The 19,657-nt window shown below is 39.6% G+C and overlaps 1 protein-coding gene across 1 annotated transcript in view; it reads right to left on the bottom strand.

The window, feature by feature from the left end:
* The window catches only part of LOC127619378 (kelch domain-containing protein 8B-like), a 169,979-nt gene that overhangs the window by 7,006 nt on the left and 143,316 nt on the right, over positions 1–19,657 (bottom strand). The window contains exon 4 of the mRNA XM_052092277.1: positions 12,146–12,247. Within this exon, the coding sequence (XP_051948237.1) occupies positions 12,146–12,247 (102 nt within the window). The remainder of the gene's footprint in view (positions 1–12,145; positions 12,248–19,657) is intronic.

The raw sequence follows: 19,657 nt of genomic DNA, 5'->3' as shown, positions 1-19,657 counted from the left end.
TTTAGCAATTAGCAAGGGGATATGGAAGACCATTTTAACATACATTTGGGACAATCAACAAGCAAACAATACAATAGCCTAATATTTAGAAATTATAGTAACATACTATTTGTTCATTCCAAGTCACATCAAAGTATCAAGTTTATATGTTTATAACACAATAATGTACTGCCATGCAAAGGCAAATGCAGTAACTACAAATTTTATTAATATTGTGTTATGACTGAAATCTTAGACTATGATCTGTCCTGTGACAGACAGTTGTGACTTAACTATACTCAGATTGACAATCAAAATGTATGAAGTCATTTGATGTTGAACAGTGTTACTTAAAAAAAAGTGTGCTTTACAAACTATTTGATCTCATATTTTTTATGTCTCTACTGTCAATTATTTCCTCCCCTGCCTCTGTTATGAATGTATGTGTGACGAATGCAGGAGAAGGCAGACAGGGGTTGCGGATCCAAAAGCAGGTTTTATTAACAAACTAGCAAAATAAACAAACACAAGAACAAAAGAACAGTCCACGATGGGAAAAACTTAACTAAACACAAATGAACACACAGCTGGAAGAATGAACACGAAGGGCAGGAAACAAGGGCAAATGCACAACAAGAAACCAGACATGAACATTCAACAATCGACAGGGAGTGAACAAAAAGCAGGGCTTAAATACACAGGGAGTGATGACTGGATTAGACACAGGTGAGAACAATGAACCAAAATGGCAGTGCTGATGGCAGGTGGATGGTCGGAAATGTAGTTTTAGACAAGGACAGTGAAACACGTGGCGGACAACAAGGAAAACGTGACATGGAGCGTGAACGGTGACGGGTCAAATGGAAAACACGGAGCAGACAAGGAAACATGACATGAAAGTGAATAGTGAGACACAGAACACAGGGTAGACAGAGGAACGTGACATAACCCCCCCTCAAAAGGACCGGATTCCAGACGGTCCTAACCAATAAGACAGAAATACCAAAAACAAAAAATTACCAAGGAGTGAGGGGGTAGACCGGGGGGGGAAAACAGACAGATGAAAGGGAGCACAAGGGACACAGAGACCATCCAAGGAGGCACAAGGGACAATTAGGCTGTCCATGGGGGTAAAAGGGGCAATTAGGTAGTCCATGGGGGCACAAGGGGAAATGAGACAGTCCACGGGGGCACAAAGGGAAATGAGACAGTCCACGGGGGCAATTAGGCAGTCCCTGGGGGCACAAAGGGACAGGTTTAGGGGGCCAGGGAGGTATCGACCGGGCAGGGACAGGTTTCGGTGGTGTGGGAGGTGTTGACCGGGCAGCGACAGGTTTAGATGGCCCGGGGGCTGGCCATAAGGCAAGGGCCGGTTCAGGGGGCCTGGGAGGAGGCCACAGGACAGAGGCCGGCTTTGGTGGCCTGGGAGATGGCCGTGGGCCAAGGGCCGGTTCAGGGGACCTGGGAGGTGGCCACAGGACAGAGGCCGGTTTTGGTGGCCTAGGAGATGGCCGTGGGGCAAGGGCCGGTTCAGGGGACCTGGGAGGTGGCCACAGGACAGAGGCCGGTTTTGGTGGCCTAGGAGATGGCCGTGGGGCAAGGGCCGGTTCAGGGGACCTGGGAGGTGGCCACAGGACAGAGGCCGGTTTTGGTGGCCTAGGAGATGGCCGTGGGGCAAGGGCCTGGGAGGAGGATTGGCCATAGGAGATTTCAGATGCGGAGCCCTAGAAGGCTCTGGGGTCTCTGAGAGCAGAGCCGTAGGAGGCTCGGGAGACGGAGCCGTAGGAAGCTCGGGGGGCGGAGCCCTGGAAGGCTCGAGAGGCTCCAGAGGCGGAGCCCTGGAAGGCTCGGGAGGCTTGGAAGGCGGAGCCCTGGAAGGCTCGGGAGGCGGAGCTCTGGAAAGCTCGGGAGGCGGAGCTCTGGAAAGCTCGGGAGGCGGAGCTCTGGAAACTCGGGAGGCTCGGAAGGCGGAGCTCTGGAAAGCTCGGGAGGCTCGGAAGGCGGAGCTCTGGAAAGCTCGGGAGGTGGAGCTCTGGAAAGCTCGGGAGGTGTTGGCCCTTGGACGGTCATGGCTGCTGGCGCTGGCTCTTGGACGGTCATGACTGCTGGCGCTGGCTCAGGGACGGTCATGGCTGCTGGCGCTGGCTCAGGGACGGTCATGGCTGCTGGCGCTGGCTCTGGGACGGTCATGGCTGCTGGCGCTGGCTCAGGGACGGTCATGGCTGCTGGCGCTGGCTCAGGGACGGTCATGGCTGCTGGCGCTGGCTCAGGGACGGTCATGGCTGCTGGCGCTGGCTCAGGGACGGTCATGGCTGCTGGCGCTGGCTCAGGGACGGTCATGGCTGCTGGCGCTGGCTCTGGGACGGTCATGGCTGCTGGCGCTGGCTCTGGGACGGTAGAGGCTACAGGCGCTGGCTCTGGGACGGTAGAGGCTACAGGCGCTGGCTCTGGGACGGTAGAGGCTACAGGCGCTGGCTCAGGGACATCGGGGCCTAGTGGCTCTGGCAGGAAGACCGGGGCAGGCGTGTACCGGGAGGCAGAGGCCCGTCTTCTCTCCCTCCTCCGGGCAGACGAAGTGGACCATGGGGGTTCTGGGAGCGCGACTGGCACAGGGGTCAGTTCGCTGACAGGTGGAACTGGTGTTACAGGGGACGCCGGGGTGGCTGAAGAGACTCCCCTGTGGATGGTTAGGTAGGGTCCTTCTCAGCAACGCCCACAGAGAGCGGTGAGTCGCACACCCGCAGGGTCGCCACCAGGAAGTCGCGGAGTATCCAGCCATGCGTCGCCTGTGGCAGCCGCTCCTTCAGCGATGGGTCCAAGTTGTCCCTAAAGAAGACCACCAAGGCTGAGTCCGGAAAGGCTGCGGCGCACGCCAGACGGAGAAAGTCCCGAATGTGGTCTTCGATTGGGCGGTCCTCTTGCCTTAAATCGAGCAGGCGGCGTCTAGCTCGTATGACCGCTGGATCCATAGGTTGTCGATTGTTCTGTGACGAATGCAGGAGAAGGCAGACAGGGGTTGCGGATCCAAAAGCAGGTTTTATTAACAAACTAGCAAAATAAACAAACACAAGAACAAAAGAACAGTCCACGATGGGAAAAACTTAACTAAACACAAACGAACACACAGCTGGAAGAATGAACACGAAGGGCAGGAAACAAGGGCAAATGCACAACAAGAAACCAGACATGAACATTCAACAATCAACAGGGAGTGAACAAAAAGCAGGGCTTAAATACACAGGGAGTGATGACTGGATTAGACACAGGTGAGAACAATGAACCAAAATGGCAGTGCTGATGGCAGGTGGATGGTGGGAAATGTAGTTTTAGACAAGGACAGTGAAACACGGGGCGGACAACAAGAAAAACATGACATGGAGCGTGAACGGTGACGGGTCAAATGGAAAACACGGAGCAGACAAGGAAACATGACATGAACGTGAATAGTGAGACACAGAACACAGGGTAGACAGAGGAACGTGACAGTATGACAATTGCATGAAAATTTAACAATGGCTTATCTTGATATACACCAGGAAATATTATTTTTTTCTTTTCAATTGACATTTAAATATTTAAATAAATTTAATTGCAGTTAATTACGCCTCAAACAAACCAAAACGATCTTCATCTCCCAGCCGACAAATGTCAAAGTCACGATCAAATATTTTCAGCAGCACACGAAGGATTAAATATTTTGGACGAGTTTGAAGGTTTCACAGTGTGAAAATATGAGCTGGATTTACTGGCAGGTGAGCAGAGAGCATAGTCATATCATTAAACAGCCTCTCCAAACAACACGACATGCTCTCAACCGCAGCTCTCTTAATCTCACAACACACACACACACACACTGCGGCTATTTCTTGCAGATGAAGCACTTGCCACCTGGTGATTTTTGGGACTAAAGCAGGTTTGAACAGGTGGCACCATGCAGATTTCTTCAAATTATGTTACACAGATTCTGTGGCTTATGCCTCAACAGAAAATGTTCCTCTAATGTTGCAAAAATAAACAAATAAATAAAAGCTTTGTAAGTTAGAAAACAGTCCTGGCTTAAAAGGATATTTCACACAAACACAAGTCGTTCCTTTAATTGTTTTTGAAACACAAAAGGCAGATGATTAGGTACTGACTGCCTCAGTTTAACATTTCCTTTAGTTTTGAAAGTTGTATGGATTTGGAACAACATAATGGTGAATAAATGATGAAAGAAGTACAATTTCTGACGTGTAATCGGGTAGCAAATCAAGTGCGTACTCTCTCTCTTTGCATAACATTTAAGTTTGCTCAGTTTGCAAGTAAGCTGGTTTTACTGCAGTGTGCTGCAAGAGTATTCTCTAAAAACCCCCACCTCCCCAGCTCCACTTGTCTAGATTTGCTACATGGGGATTGTATTTATGTCAAATTGTGCAGCAGTATGCCATATATGCTTGATTCATATGTCTGTGTATGTTCTAGCAGCAGTAGCATAGCAGATCTAGTCTGCCAAGACCAATATCCTATCAATGGACCCTTTTCACACGTACACGTTCGTGAAGCGGAAGTCATCATAGCTGGTTAAACTAGAATGGCTGTGAATGGGGGACCACAGTAAATAACATTTTTGAAAAAAAAAAAGAAAGAAAGAAAGAAAAGAAAAATCAACAAATGCACTTTTACAGCTTTACAAAAGAAGACAAAAATAGACAGTGCTGGATAACAGCAATAAGAAGAGAAAAACAGGCCACATTTCTAACTGGAGCCGTGTTAGAAGCCTCATCACAGCTATATTAACTGATAAAAAAACAGATTTCAGGGGAATATAATACAAAGGACAATGTTATAAATGTACACTAAAATAAAAATAAAAACGTTAGCTAAATTTACGTTGTTAAAGGCGGAAACGTGTCATAACAGGTCAGTGAAAAGGGTTAATTTGTCATATCCACATTAACGCTAAATCTTTCTAAAAGTTGTCATTACTGAACTATGACTTTACACACTATACAGATCTCTTGAGGAGTACTGTCGTATTTATTGGACTAGAAATAAATATATGTATATCAAAGGAGTGGTGTGCAGTTGTTGATCCCTCAACAAAATGGAAGTGATTAATTAATGTACAATATTCCAAGGTAATCTGAGATATAAATGACAATATTCTTCACTGTGTCCAACTGTACTTCACACAGCAAATGACCACAGCAGTGCATCACCTGTGAGATCATGAGAAGGCTGAAGAACCAGGAGTGACAATATATCACCGGATGGTGGGGTACAGAATTAAACCCAGGGACAGGTAAGCAAACAGAGGTAAGACATACAGAGATTGGAATTGTTCTTTCTAATTTGGATCATGAAACCAAGTTCCAATTTAATTAATTTTCATTTGTATAGCACCATCTCATACAAAAGTAGTCCAAAGTGCTTTACATAAAAACTGCAAAGTAAAACAGCAAAAATGTAATTATAAACAGCAACATTCATGCATACACATGAATACATATACAAGCATACTGTGCATTCAGAAAGTATTCAGGCCCCTTCATTTTTTCCATATTTATTACATTGCAGCCTTATTCTAAACACTTTTACATTATTATTTTTTCTTCAAATCAGTCTACACTTCATACCCCATAATGACTAACAAAAAAAACAGATTTGTAGTTACTTTATTAAAAAGAAAATATCACACTGAGATAAGTATTCAGGCCCTTAGCTTTAACACTTGAAATTTAGCTCAGGTGCATCCCATTTCTCTGGATCATCTTTGAGATGTTTTACACTTAGATTTGATTTCACCTGTGGCAAATGTAATTCAATGGACATGATTTGCAGGGTATCCGCGGGTCCTTAAAAAGTCTTAAATTTCTTAAAAGTAAAATATCTTTGTAAAAGTCTTAAATATCTTAACTAAATTTTCAAGAAGGCTTAAATTTTGTTTGCTGAGATCTTACATTTTGGACCGTGAATACAGACGCTTAAATCATAATCAGAGTCAAAATCATCTCCCTCTCTCTCTCTCTCTCTCGTGTGCATCCGTCCTTTAGCAGCTGACGCTTGAGTTTAGTGTGAGTGTGTGCAGGGATGTGCATTCTTACTGAACTTACGATGTTACACATGTATAAACCTTCATAATCCCATTAATCCGAAATGCAAATGGTGTTATTTTCCGTCTCTAACACTGTCACTCCTGCTTATAATCGACAAAACGGTCAACCTTACAATTTGCAAGCGTGCAAGGTTGGAGCAGTCTTTGAACTGAAACAATTCTGCTGCATTGAAGGTTCCCAAGAGCACAGTGGCCTCCCATCATTCTTTTTTATTAAATTTTTTTATTTTCTCCACTTTTTCTACCCAATTTGGAATGCCCAATGCGCTCTAAGTCGTTGTGGTGGCATAGTGACTCCCCACAATCCGGGTGGCGGAGGACGAACCTTAGTTGCCTCTGCATCTGAGATCGTCAATCCGTGCATCTTATCATGTGGCTTGAATTAAAATAGACTTGATAAAACACTTGACATAACGTGGCACCAATGGATGATAAAATTACGAGAAAGAAATATATGCTATGGCTTGTACTTGTCTTGGAGAGAAGTTATATTTGGCCTAAATCTGATCAAATACACTACCGGTCAAAAGTTTTTAAATACATTCATTCTTTATTATAATTTTTTCTTCACATTTTAGAATAATAGTAAAGTCATCAAAACTATGGAATAACATAAATGGAAATATGGGAATTACAGTGAGGGAAAAAAGTATTTGATCCTCTGCTGATTTTGTAAGTTTGCCCACTGACAAACAAATGATCAGTCTATAATTTTAATGGTAGTTTAATTTGAACAGTGAGAGACAGAAAAACACATGTCAAAAATTTGCATTTTAATGAGGGAAATAAGTATTTGACCCCTCTGCAAAACTTGACTTAGTACTTGGTGGCAAAACCCTTGTTGGCAATCACAGAGGCCAGATGTTTCTTGTAGTTGGCCACCAGGTTTGCACACATCTCAGGAGGGATTTTGTCCCACTCCTCTTTGCAGATCTTCTCCAAGTCATTAAGGTTTCGAGGCTGACATTTGGCAACTCGAACCTTCAGCTCCCTCCACAGATTTTCTATGGGATTAAGGTCTGGAGACTGGCTAGGCCACTCCAGGACCTTATTGTGCTTCTTCCTGAGCCACTCCTTTGTTGTCTTGGCCGTGCGTTTTGGGTCATTGTCATGCTGGAATACCCATCCATTTTCAATGCCCTGGCTGAGGGAAGGAGGTTCTCACCCAAGATTTGACAGTACATGGCCCCGTCCATCGTCCCTTTGATGCGGTGAAGTTGTGCTGTCCCCTTAGCAGAAAAACACCCCCAAAGCATAATGTTTCCACCTCTATATTTGAAGGTGGGGATGGTGTTCTTGGGGTCATATGCAGCATTCGTCCTTCTCTAAACACGAAAGTGTTTTTGTACATTGCCACTGACAAAGAAATGATCAGTCTATAATTTTAATGGTAGGTTAATTTGAACAGTGAGAGACGGAATAACAACAACAAAAATCCAGAAAAACGCATGTCAAAAATGTTATAAATTGAATTGCATTTTAATGAGGTAAATAAGTATTCGACCCCCTCTCATGTTGTATTTCATTTAAGGTTTGTACTGACTGTAATTCTATAAAAACTGAACAGGTTTTAATCTAAACACAAACACTGCCAGTCAAGTTTGAGATGATTTTAATCTGTTTTATACAGAATTTTTAGAGAATGTTTATTTTGTCTTCCAATTTTTTTTACAATCTTTAGCATGTGTAAACTCTTAATTGAAGGTGTTTGATCATAATAAATCAAGAAATACCTGTAAAATAATGGTGTTTCTCTGTAAAACCATTAATAAAAATTTCAGTAAATATATTGTTTTTGCATTTATTTTTAATAAGGATGTTTTACTTAAATTTATCGTTTTTTTTTTTTACAGTGTACAGTTGCAGTGAGGGAAGATTTTCTCATATTCCCTCAGGTCAGTTAGAATGGGCAAAGTCTTATCTCTCACTTGCCTTTGGTGGTGAGACCTAAATCATCATGCAGTACCTGCCACTAAGTTTCCATGGTTACTCAAATTGAAGTGCAGATGATATGGACAGGCTGGTGTGGTGACTATTGTTATCATAATATCCTGGTAGAATAAACACTTGGGTGAATCCACTTGATGTAATCAAAAGTGGCACATTGCACTGTGCATGGAGATGTCCTGCACATTGCTATGAATCCTCAGGCACACATATGTTCACACAAATATGTTTAAATAATTATTTTATACAGCACAAACTATAGGTTCTGTTCCAAAACCCTAACCCTACCCCTAAACCTCACAAAAACAGCATTTTTACAATTGAAAAAATATATAGTTTAATATGTAATTTTAAGATATTTGAATTATGGGGACACTAGAAATATCCTCATAAACCACATTAATAGCGTAATACCCTTGTAATTACCAGTTTGTAACCTAAAAACATTCCTCATAAACCATCCAAACACACACGCACGCACGCACGCACACGACACACACACACACACACACACACGTTGGTGCGGCTATCCTTATGAGGACTCTCCATAGACAAAGATTTTTATACTGTACAAACTATAGATTCTATACCATAACCCTAAACCTAACACTCACAAAAACCTTTTGGTATTTTTACTTAAAAACAAAACGAAACATTGTTTATGTTTTTTAAGCCGTTTATTTTACAGGGACACTAGGGGTGTCCTCATAAACCACATTTATAGCATAAAACCCTCGTAAATACTAGTGTGTAACCTAAATAAATGTCCTCACACTAGTAGGATCAGCTATATGCATTGTAAAGTCCAGAATTAAAATGATACCTATTTTGTTCTGATCAAGCAAATGGTTATTAATTTATTTATGTAATTATTATATATTTTGCGTTTTCCGCAGGGATTGCCCCTCACCCCAGTATGAGCTCAGTTCAATGAATCTTTCTATTAATAAAAAATATCTTTTTTTAAAAAAAATATGTAGAAAAAATGAGTACTAAAAAGTTGCTATAAAGATCTAATGCAATACCTTGTGATATGCAATATGAGAGATTTATAAAAAAATTACAGTGGGCCGGTCATTTTTGACTGGAAACACAAAAGGTGTTAGAACAAAAGGAACACGGCACAAGAGTTACGCACACAAGATGCAAGATTCTTAAATCATGCAACGATAACATGGATCATCAAGGTTTTCCACAAACATGTTGTGTCCATATCAGCTCAACTGTGTTTTAAGCAAAAGGGGGAGATACAAAATACTAAGATATTCTAAAATTCATGTACATTTTTCAATCCAACTTGTCAATTTGTCATGTAATTCATAATAATATATATATTTTTTTAATTAAGTAAGCAAAGAATTCAAAACAGAAGCATTTTCAGTAGCAGTCTCTAAATACTGTACATAAAACATAAATCTAAATCATAACACAAAATGTAAATGTTAAATCTTTACATACAGCTTTATATTCAACGCTCCTGGGCAACCGATTGCAAAATAATCTAAACCAAACATAACTGGCAACCGTCAACCAAAACCAAAGTAATTACCTGTAAGATTTACTGAAGAATAAAATACAAAGCAAGCTTCATATTCCCTCTTAGTATTCTTGTAGTGTAGTTTAAGAAGATACGAATAAACATAATTTATAGTTAGCAGCAAAACAGTAACATGGAATCAGTCGAATATGACAAGTAAAGCAGCTGTAAATTAACCCTAATTACCTCCTAATACATTTCCCCATGGGAATAATTTTCATTTAATATTTTCTTGACACTAAAACTGCAGTAATCCAGGAACCAATGACTATCTATGGTCATAATTGAGCAGAGGCCATAGATGATACAGGAATGAATCATGGGGAGAGCAATTTACAGAACATCATCTCCTATGTGGATCTAATAGCAGCCATTAATTCTGGACAGACATGAGGAGCATGAGGGAACGAAGTAGCTCGTCTAGCTATGTCATTGTCATGAGGGTCAAACATGCCAGTTTAACAGAAGAATACAAGAAAAAGGAGAGGAGAAAAGTGAACCACTAATGAAAGAGACACAAAAGTTCTGTTCCAAAACCTAATGAGCTTTCTGCCTACTGTCTATGTATACAGTATACTATTTGTAAGGCTACATTGGTTAGCATTTCTCATATAAACATCCTTTATTCTTGTACAAAATAACCAAACCACATAAAAACATTGACAAACCATCAAAGTAATACTGTATTAATTGGATTTATGCTTTTTCAAACAAAGCATTTCTAAATGTTTTCTTTTAAGCTGTAAAAAAATTATTTAATTCCTCTCTTCAACTCCCAAGGGGAAGTTCCTCAAAGACGTCATATAACAGTATCACACAAAAGTGAGTACACCCATCACATTTTTGTAAATATTTGATTATATATTTTCATGAGACAACACTGAAGAAATGACACTTTGCTACAATGTTAAGTAGTGAGTGTACAGCTTGTATAACAGTGTAAATGTGATGCATTTCTTCTCCCATTCAGTAAACATGAATGATGACTGAGGCTGTCATTCCGCCAAAAATCTCTTGTGTTTCACAGAAGAATGTCATATGGGGTTGGAACAACATGAGGGTGAGTAAATGATGACATATTTGTATTTATTTTGGAGGGAACTATCCCTTTAGAATGCCTCCATAAGCAGCAAGCTCACTAGGTTTTGGAGCAGAGCAATAAATGGTAGATCTACAACAGATAAAAAGACGCAGGAAAGTGAACAGCAACCGCAGCGACACTAAAAACAGGGGAAGGATGAAACACACTTGAACGAGCAAGTATACAAGACCAGAGGGGGAGACAGGGTAAAACGAGGTAACAACAACTAAGAGAGGATAGAGAGAGAGAGCAGGTGAGGGGCTTAAATGTACCTGCCCTCAGTTCTCACACTCTATGAATAATAAAGAGCCCAAGAACACACACATATCACAATCCTCCATTGACTCATATGATGCTTGAAATGAATTCTATTTCTAGACATTTATAGGGAAAAGATTAAGTGAAAATGTGCCATGTATAATCTGCAACGCTTTGCCCTAAATATAATTTTTTGGGAAGACGAAGACATTTTTCGCCCACTCTGAGCTGACATTTATTAAAGGAATCTCTCTCTCTCTCTCTCTCTCTAGTAATGCAGCCACAGACAAACAGACTTGAATGAAATAAGGGATGTTTGAGCCAGATATTCAGAGCCTTTACCAATCGTGTCTTCACTGGAGTGTAAAAACCCAAATGAACAAATAATTTAGTTCACACTGTATGCCACTCTTGGGAATAGACTGTTGTTGGGTAATACCACAAGTAGTTTAAAATGAAGTTAAAGGAATAATTCACCCAAAACTATACTATTACTTACTCAGCCTCATGTTGTTCTAAACCTGTATGACTTTTATTTTCTCCACGGAACACAAAAAGAAAATTCTGAAGAATGCACTGTTTGCTCTTTTCTATACAATTAGTGACTGAGGCTTTTTTTTGTGGAGCATGAAAGGAGTTTTTAGGAAATAAATTAAAAGTGAATGGTGACTGAGGCTAACGTTCTGCCTAACACCTCTTTTTGTGTTCTATGTAAGAAAGAATGTCATACGGGTTTGGAAAAACATGAGGGTGAGTAATTTATGACAGAATTTTCATTTTTGGGTGAACTTTCCCTTTAACTGTGTTTCTACAGCTTTCCTATTAAATTTGAATTCTGCTTAGGAATGAAACATTATGCATAAGAGACATGTTTAGGAAATGCTCATGTACTGTACTTCCTTTGCAATATAGCGGGAAAAAAAATCAACACCAATTAATCCTATTGCTTCAAGTAGGGTCACAGAGTTCACAAAGTTTTTCAGAAGTGGTTTGTAATTATTGTGTTCAGTGTGGTAGATTCTTGTTGCTAGGTGACATTAACGCACAACACTTACTCATGCTGCACATAAAGAGCTGACATAATGAATATACTTGCTTTATATGCCATTTTATTACAAAGCAGTCTTTGCCGCAGGTTGTTATGAAAAATGACAATCCTTGCACTGCATTTTTCCTGCTTTTCTAAGCTCAGTTGAACCTACAACATTTGCATAATCTATTCAACATTGTCTTGTCGGTAGTTACTTACCAAGTCCCCCTGCAGCGATGACCCTTCCACCGAGACAGCCAGCTACGAAATCTGCTCGCTTTTCTCGCATGCGACAGCTCCGTGTGGCCTTCAGCCATACACCTATACAAAGGTTACAAACATAGATGAGAGGTCAAAGGTCAGAGAAGAAGTCAAAATCATATGTAGGCTTAAGGGTCAACAGAAAAACGTGCTACTTTTCTCTGTAAACTTATCTGTATAAACCAAATTTGTCTGATTCACTCTACGTAGTTTTACCAAACGGGTCGTGTTGCTCATGGTCATTTGTCTTCATTTGGCAGCATGTGGGGACTGGACAAATCTGACTGCAATAAAATAAAACAAGCATCCACCAAAAGGAGTCAGAGAGAGATCAGCCTCACTCACACTCAGTTGATCTGCTCTGAGCAATACAGATGGACTGATAAACAATTTTATTAAAGAACAAACAGCTCAGAAAAGACTGTATGAGTGCTCTAAGATGCCTGCTTTGCCAGTCTCTGAGACCTGACCAATAAACATGCAGTCCAAACTAGGGATCTGCAAAAACACCTATTTTCAAAACAGACTAGTTGATGGGCTGCCTGAATGACTAGTTGACAATTCTTGTGTTTCCAAACCCTATTCCATAAAGGGACACCAAAAGTACATGTTTTCCATGTCTAACCAACACTGTCTAACTAACACACCTCATTTAACTTATCAGTAAAGTCTTATTGTATAAACTTAAATACATTTTGTCACATCTACTGGATAAACATTTGTCAAAGTCATCATTTTAATAATGTTAAGGCAACTTAATTTATACCACTTCCATGGTTAAATTTGTTGTAAGTGTAACAAGCTGTGAGCTTGTATTCTCAACAATAGAGGACGACATCTTGCTGATGCTTATAGTACACAAAATTGGAAACGTGTTCTCAGTCCAGCCAGTCCACTCTGATTGGCTGAGATCTACAGGATTTCCGGAAGCATGAGTCGAGTTCAAAAGGTTCTGTGTTGATACAATAAGCGCTTTTGAGGACTAAATAATCACAGAATTTGCCCAAGTTTGCTAGGTTAGTGACATCAACTATTTTAAAGATTTTCAGCGTTTGGTTTGAGGCACGTGGCAGAAAGTACAGTGGATATCCGTGAGCAGAGCTGCATATTCTGCCTTGTTTACTTATTTATATCTGTGAAATACTCTGTGATGAGGTTTTCTGTGCTGTACTTACACGCTCTACAAATTGTCCACTATTTCTCATGTTTTCTGTGAAATTGCTTGCAGAGACTCGCACACCATTATATATATAAATTATAATGCCAATCTTTTATTATGGTATGAGACGTTGCTGATAACACCGCACCTTAACATCACGTAATGACAAACCCGACTGCGATTGGTCGCTTAACATGTCAGATGACTTTTCCAGCCTTAGTGAGTGGTTCATTGCCTGTGTAAGCAGCGAAAAACCCCAGACCTTTGCCGTAGTCAAGACTAGGTTCCATTCAACTCGCAAAGTTGGAATTTCCAATTTCCTATCAGGAAAAGTGCAATGGAATGCTCCTTGATGTCAGACTTCCAACTTGGAAACTTGTGCGGAGATCTTCAACTCCGATTTCGCCGAGATGCAGGTGCGTGGCATCACGCAAACCTGGTGGCACGCAGGGATATGTACAAAGTTTATGATAAACATTCATTTTTATTATATAATATCATTCAATGAGTCAAGGATCCTACATTACATCATAAAATACCTGTTTAGCAAACTTTTGTAGAGACAGGTGTTAAAACAATGATGGCAGCCACCAACATTGTGTCCTTGAGCAAGGCACCTAACTTTAGGTTGCTGTGGGGGGATTGTCCCTGTAATAAGTTCACTGAAATTTGCTTTGGATCAAAGCGTCTACCAAATGCATAAATGTAAAATATGGTAAATTAAACGGTCTCTTGATAATCGTACACCTGTACAACAAATGCTAGTATTGCAGCACAGTTTATCAGTTTGGTTTCTAGGAGACATCTCTGGTGACGATCGAACAACTGCAATACTAACATGAAAATAGCAGTTTTGTTTGCATATATGTCATCTTCAGTCAATAGAAAGCCTTTATTCAGATCACAGATACCAAGTTGGAATTTCCCACATCTGACTTTGAACTAAACGCAGCATTAACATCCAACACAAACCAAAATGACGTTGACACTCAACAATCATATTTTTGGAAATATATTCACTAACATGATACAAATCCCAAGGGACAAGAAACACCACCAGTGCAAATACTGCAATAAAAAGCAAATATTAAGACATTCACACTGAGTCTGAAAAATGGAAAATGCTTTGGAGGCTTTATACAGAGGATACAATTAAAGGGGTTTTCAAATTGTTCTGAGACCAGTTTTCTTCAAGGGATTGTTCACACAAAAAGGAAAATTCACTGTGGCACTATCAAAACATTCCTCTGTTGTTTGAAATTTATGCCATCACTTTTCTTAAGACGTTCAAATAAATGTCTTCTTCACTCACTCACTCTGTCTCCTTCCCTGATGTTTAGATTTTTTGTGCACTTCAAAACCGTTCTCTAAATTTCCTTTCTCCCTGGTAACCTTCAAGCCACCTGCCAAGACTTTCAGCTATTCTTTAGGCTATTCACCATCTTTCATTTCATCCAGTCTTTTCTCCTTCCTGTTGCCCTTACATAAAGGAGCGACAGCTTCTCAAATACGCTCTATTGAAAACACTCTATAGCCCACTGTGTCCTCAGCCGCCCACTCCTACCTGTCCTTTCCCTGAACTAATAGCGCTCTTCAAGGAATCAGGTGATTTGTTCATCAAGAGGATGAGGAATACTCAGTAAACCAATTCAAGGCGCCTGACTGCAGGCACGATCTGTGGAGCTGATCTGAGGTCTGTCCAGCACAGTCACAGTCTTTAACCATGTTTAACTTTGTCTGTGAGGATTTAACACTTTAAAGGGGTCATATTATGAGAAATATTTTTTTTTATTGTGGGATGTGAGACCTATGCAAATAATCGGTAGCATCTGTAATATTTCACATTTTCCCCATGCTGACATAGCAATGTTTGGGCAAAGTACATTTTACATATGTACAGCCAGATGCATTTACACTTGACAGAGATTTGAATGGAATGCATCTCAAACCATCCAGAGGTGGTTTGTGTTATCGGATTTATATCCCCCTCATATCCATCTTAGAGGTCATTTACAGTTGGTCTTTTCATGATCGTAAAAGCAATCCTATCATTAAAAACACATGAAATTACCAATTGTAAATACTCCCTAAATTAACTGGTTTATATTTAAATACAAATTGTTGTTTAATCTGACTAAATGCACCTGACAAATTAGGTTACACCAACAAAAGTCATTTTTATGGGTTAGATTAAGTAGAAATAGATCATTGAGGAAACAATTGCAGGTTAACAATTTTTAGTGTGCATATCCTTCCAAAGTATTCCGACATTAAGAAGTCAGTTTAACAAGATCCCTGATTATTTAAATCTTGGTTTAACTGCTTGATTAGCACATTTAAGCCCAAATTGTTTTGTTAACCTGTTACAATGTAATAAAGACTTTGCAAAGAGGCTGATGTTATTAAAGAATGGAGGCAATACAAACTTATATTGTAAACATTAATCCTCATAAGTACGGTGGCCAAGAGGTGCACAACACAACCAAATTAGCAAAGCAAATAAAAGGAAAACACAACAAAATAAAGCCATAAAACAACTAAATAAAGCCATAGCACACCGAAAAATGTTGAGGAAGTGATGTGCATTAAGAGTTCTGGTAGAAAAGAGGCCTGGGTAGCTCAGCGAGTATTAACACTGACTACCACCACTGGAGTCGAATCCAGGGTGTGCTGAGTGACTCCAGCCAGGTCTCCTAAGCAACCAAATTGGCACTGTTGCTAGGGAGGGTAGAGTCACATGGAGTAACCTCTTTGTGGTCATGATTAGTGGTTCTCACTCAATGGGGCACGTGGTAAATTGAGCGTGGATCGCGGAGAGTAGCATGAGCCTCCACATGCTGGGAGTCTCAGCGGTGTCATGCAAAACGAGCCACATGATAAGATGCGCTGATTGACTGCCTCAGAAGTGGAGGCAACTGAACTTATTCTCCCCCACCCGGATTGAGGTGAGTAACCGTGCCACCACGAGGACCTACTAAGTACTGAGAATTGGGCATTCCAAATTGGGGAGAAAAGAAAAAAAAAGTTTCGGTAGGAACACAATCAGGTATTGGCCAGCCAAAGCACTTCAGGACAAAAAAGTGCAGCATTTTTATAAATATATATGTTTATATATATATATATATATATATATATATATATATATATATATATATATATATATATATATATATATATATATATTGTGTTGTATCTATGTCTTTTTGTTTTATTGTGGCATAATTTTGTTGTGGCTTATTTTCGTTGTTTCTTTCAGCTTTTATTTGATTTGCTAATTTGGTTGTGCTATGCACCCCTCGGCCACTGTAAGTCAGTCCAGCAAAGCATACTTAATTCACATGTTAAGAGGGTGTTTACATACTGTAGAAATCTTAAAAACAACACGTGTAATTCTAGGGGTCAGAAAGAGGGTGAAAAATTGTCATGCAAATCAAAATTATGATGTTACACAAATTTTGAATAATACATGACTTTCCTACAAGCTTAAAAATGAAAGTCAGAGACACATTCAAAGATTGCGGAATAAGCTTTCTCTCTCTCTCTATGCCTGTGCCTTCTCTCTCACATAATGCACACACTCACACACACAACCCAGAATGCTAGAAAGTGTAGCAGCCCCAGCATGATCGGTAAAACAGTTTTTTTAGGAAGAGAGAGATAATTGTATTCAGCATCTCAATAGATCAGGAAAGCCCAATGTAATAGAATGCAGCACAATAATAATGAGAAAGAAAGGCAAATACATAGATGAAAAGATTTAGAGGGAGGGAAGAAAAGAGAAACCATTAAATAGCTACGATTTCCAGCTCCCACGGCACCTTCTGAAATCGTGAGACAAACTGGTTGAAATTGCCAGGGACTAGGCTGACAGGAGTGTATGTATTTGTCTCACTCACTCAGTGTGTATAATGTGCGTGGTCAGAAGCGAATGGAGCAGAATTAGGGTGAGAGGTCATAGATAACACTATCACACTCCAAGGCTCTAAATCATAGAGACACACTTAAATCTCATGGTTTATTTAGCACGCGTGCACAGTAATGGACGAGTCCACTGAACAGTTGTGCCACAATTGTGTGCAGTATTTCAGCTCAAACTCCTGTGTCTTATTCATCAACAACCCACAATCTAGTTTAACCAGGTGCAATCTGCACTGGTTTAGTGTTGCGCCATACATGTACATATTTAAATTATTCTTTTTAGCACAAAAACATGCCTCATTCTATGTAAATTAAATGTGGGATTGATAGTTTTGCTGCAAATTCCTGTGTAAATACATGTATGCCAACTCTGCGCTGCATTAAAGGGATCATTCACCAAAAAAAATAGAATTCTGTCATTGCTTACTCACCCTGTTGTCATTCCAAACCCGACTTTCTTTCATAATTTATGAGAGAACTTAGCATTGTTTAGCAATAAAAACATTAAAGCGACAGTGAATGCATGAACGTGCATTCAAAATGTTCACTGAAAAATAATTTTTTTTTTTTTTTTTTTACAAAACCGATGTGCCTTCAGAATACTTGGAATATGATGCCTGAATCATATGGACTACTTTTATGAAACATTTGGATCCTTTATTAAGTCACTACCCACTGGTATTGTATTGAAACAATGCGTTATTTAAAACCTTAATCATTAAAACCTCGTTTGTGTTCTGCACAAAAAAGAAAGTCATATGGGTTTGGAACAACACGAGGAGTGAGCAAATTATGACAGAATCTTCATTTTTCAAGTCTGTGTAAAAGCATGTTTACATACTATGTATGCCTCTTCAGATGCAGTTCTGTTGCTTTTGCATGTAAAAATGGATTTACTATTCCATGTAGGCAAAAAACAAGAAACAAATAAGCTATATATATGTTTAAAATTATATTAGAATTTATGAGAAATTATGGTCTAATTCTGGACTACTAATTGGAGACCTCTGCTCTAGCTAAGATGATTAATACATACTCCAATCTCACCTTCAAAAACACTGAAATTAAAGAGCTGAACAAAGAAAAGACTTGTGCAGGTGTCATAAATGATAGTCAAATCTACAAAGCACTGCACTTTTTCTTTGAACTGTGACTTTGGATTACTTGTCAGTTTGCTTGCCTTCCTGTCTGTCTGTCAACCTGTCGATTGTTATTGAACCAGACATGCACACAGCTGGGCTTCACTCTGTAGCTAGATTGACAGTTCTGTACTCTCAGTACAATGACCCAGCTGGGGATGAGAACCTGTGTTTATTTAAAGCCCACAGATCAATAATCTCTCTAGCACACACAAGTATGCATACATCTTATCTAGACTCGGAAATACATACACATCATTGTAATATTTCTCTCTCTCGCTACAGTATATTCTTATTTTATTAATGAACAGTTAAAGTAGAAGTGTGTAATGTCTGTGGCACTAGCGTTACCAAAACGGAACTGCAAAAATAATTATTGTTTTCAAAAAGGTTTTATTATCTGTTATTGGTCAAACAAACAGAGAGACCCGCTCCGACCTCACACCATTGGTTGAGCCAATGTTGCTATGCCGGGCAAGGCAGGATGCTCAAACAAATCAATGTTTTGATAGCACTTTAGACAGCCAGGGAAACATTTCAGGAAAATCAGTCTGCGAAAAGCTTATAGACTAAAACTTTGTCATGATAACTTAAAATATGTAGAAACGTCTAAATTAACTGTTTTAGGAAAGTAAAACTTTGTTATTTAAATGACTGAATCAAACTGAATACATTAGGTTACACCAGCAAAGGTAATTTAAAAGGATTAGATCAAGCAGAAATGTCTACTTAAAGGGATAGTTCACCCCAAAATGAAAATCCTCTCATGATTTATTTACTCTCATGCCATCCAAGATGTTTGCTTTATGAAATTTTTGGTGCTTCAAAAGTTTTGGTCACCATTCACTTGCATTGCATGGACCTACAAGGCTGAAATATTCTTCTTAAAATCTTTGTTTCAGCAGATTAAAGACAGTCATACACATCTGGGATGGCATGAGTGTGAGTAATTGATGAGATCATTTTTATTTTTGGGTGAACTATCCCTTTAAAGTTGTGCATATCCACATTTAACAGTCTCTGCATATTAAGCTGGGACAGGAAAAAATATGTAGTACTTAAAAAAAGTAATTTTTATTTGTATAGCGCCTTTCACAACACACATAGTTTCAAAACAGCTTTACAGAAGATCAGGCAATAACTGAAGATAAAATTGTAATGTCTATAATGTCTATGAGTAATCATTGTGTAATTAGATAAAATACGATTGTGAAATGTGTTTAAAAATAAGTAATTCAATAATAATTGAATTTA

This window comes from Xyrauchen texanus, chromosome 25 (genome assembly GCF_025860055.1).
Source record: "Xyrauchen texanus isolate HMW12.3.18 chromosome 25, RBS_HiC_50CHRs, whole genome shotgun sequence".
NCBI lineage: Eukaryota > Metazoa > Chordata > Actinopteri > Cypriniformes > Catostomidae > Xyrauchen > Xyrauchen texanus.
Note: the sequence above shows the minus strand (reverse complement) of the source record. Positions and strands in the feature narration are given on the sequence as shown.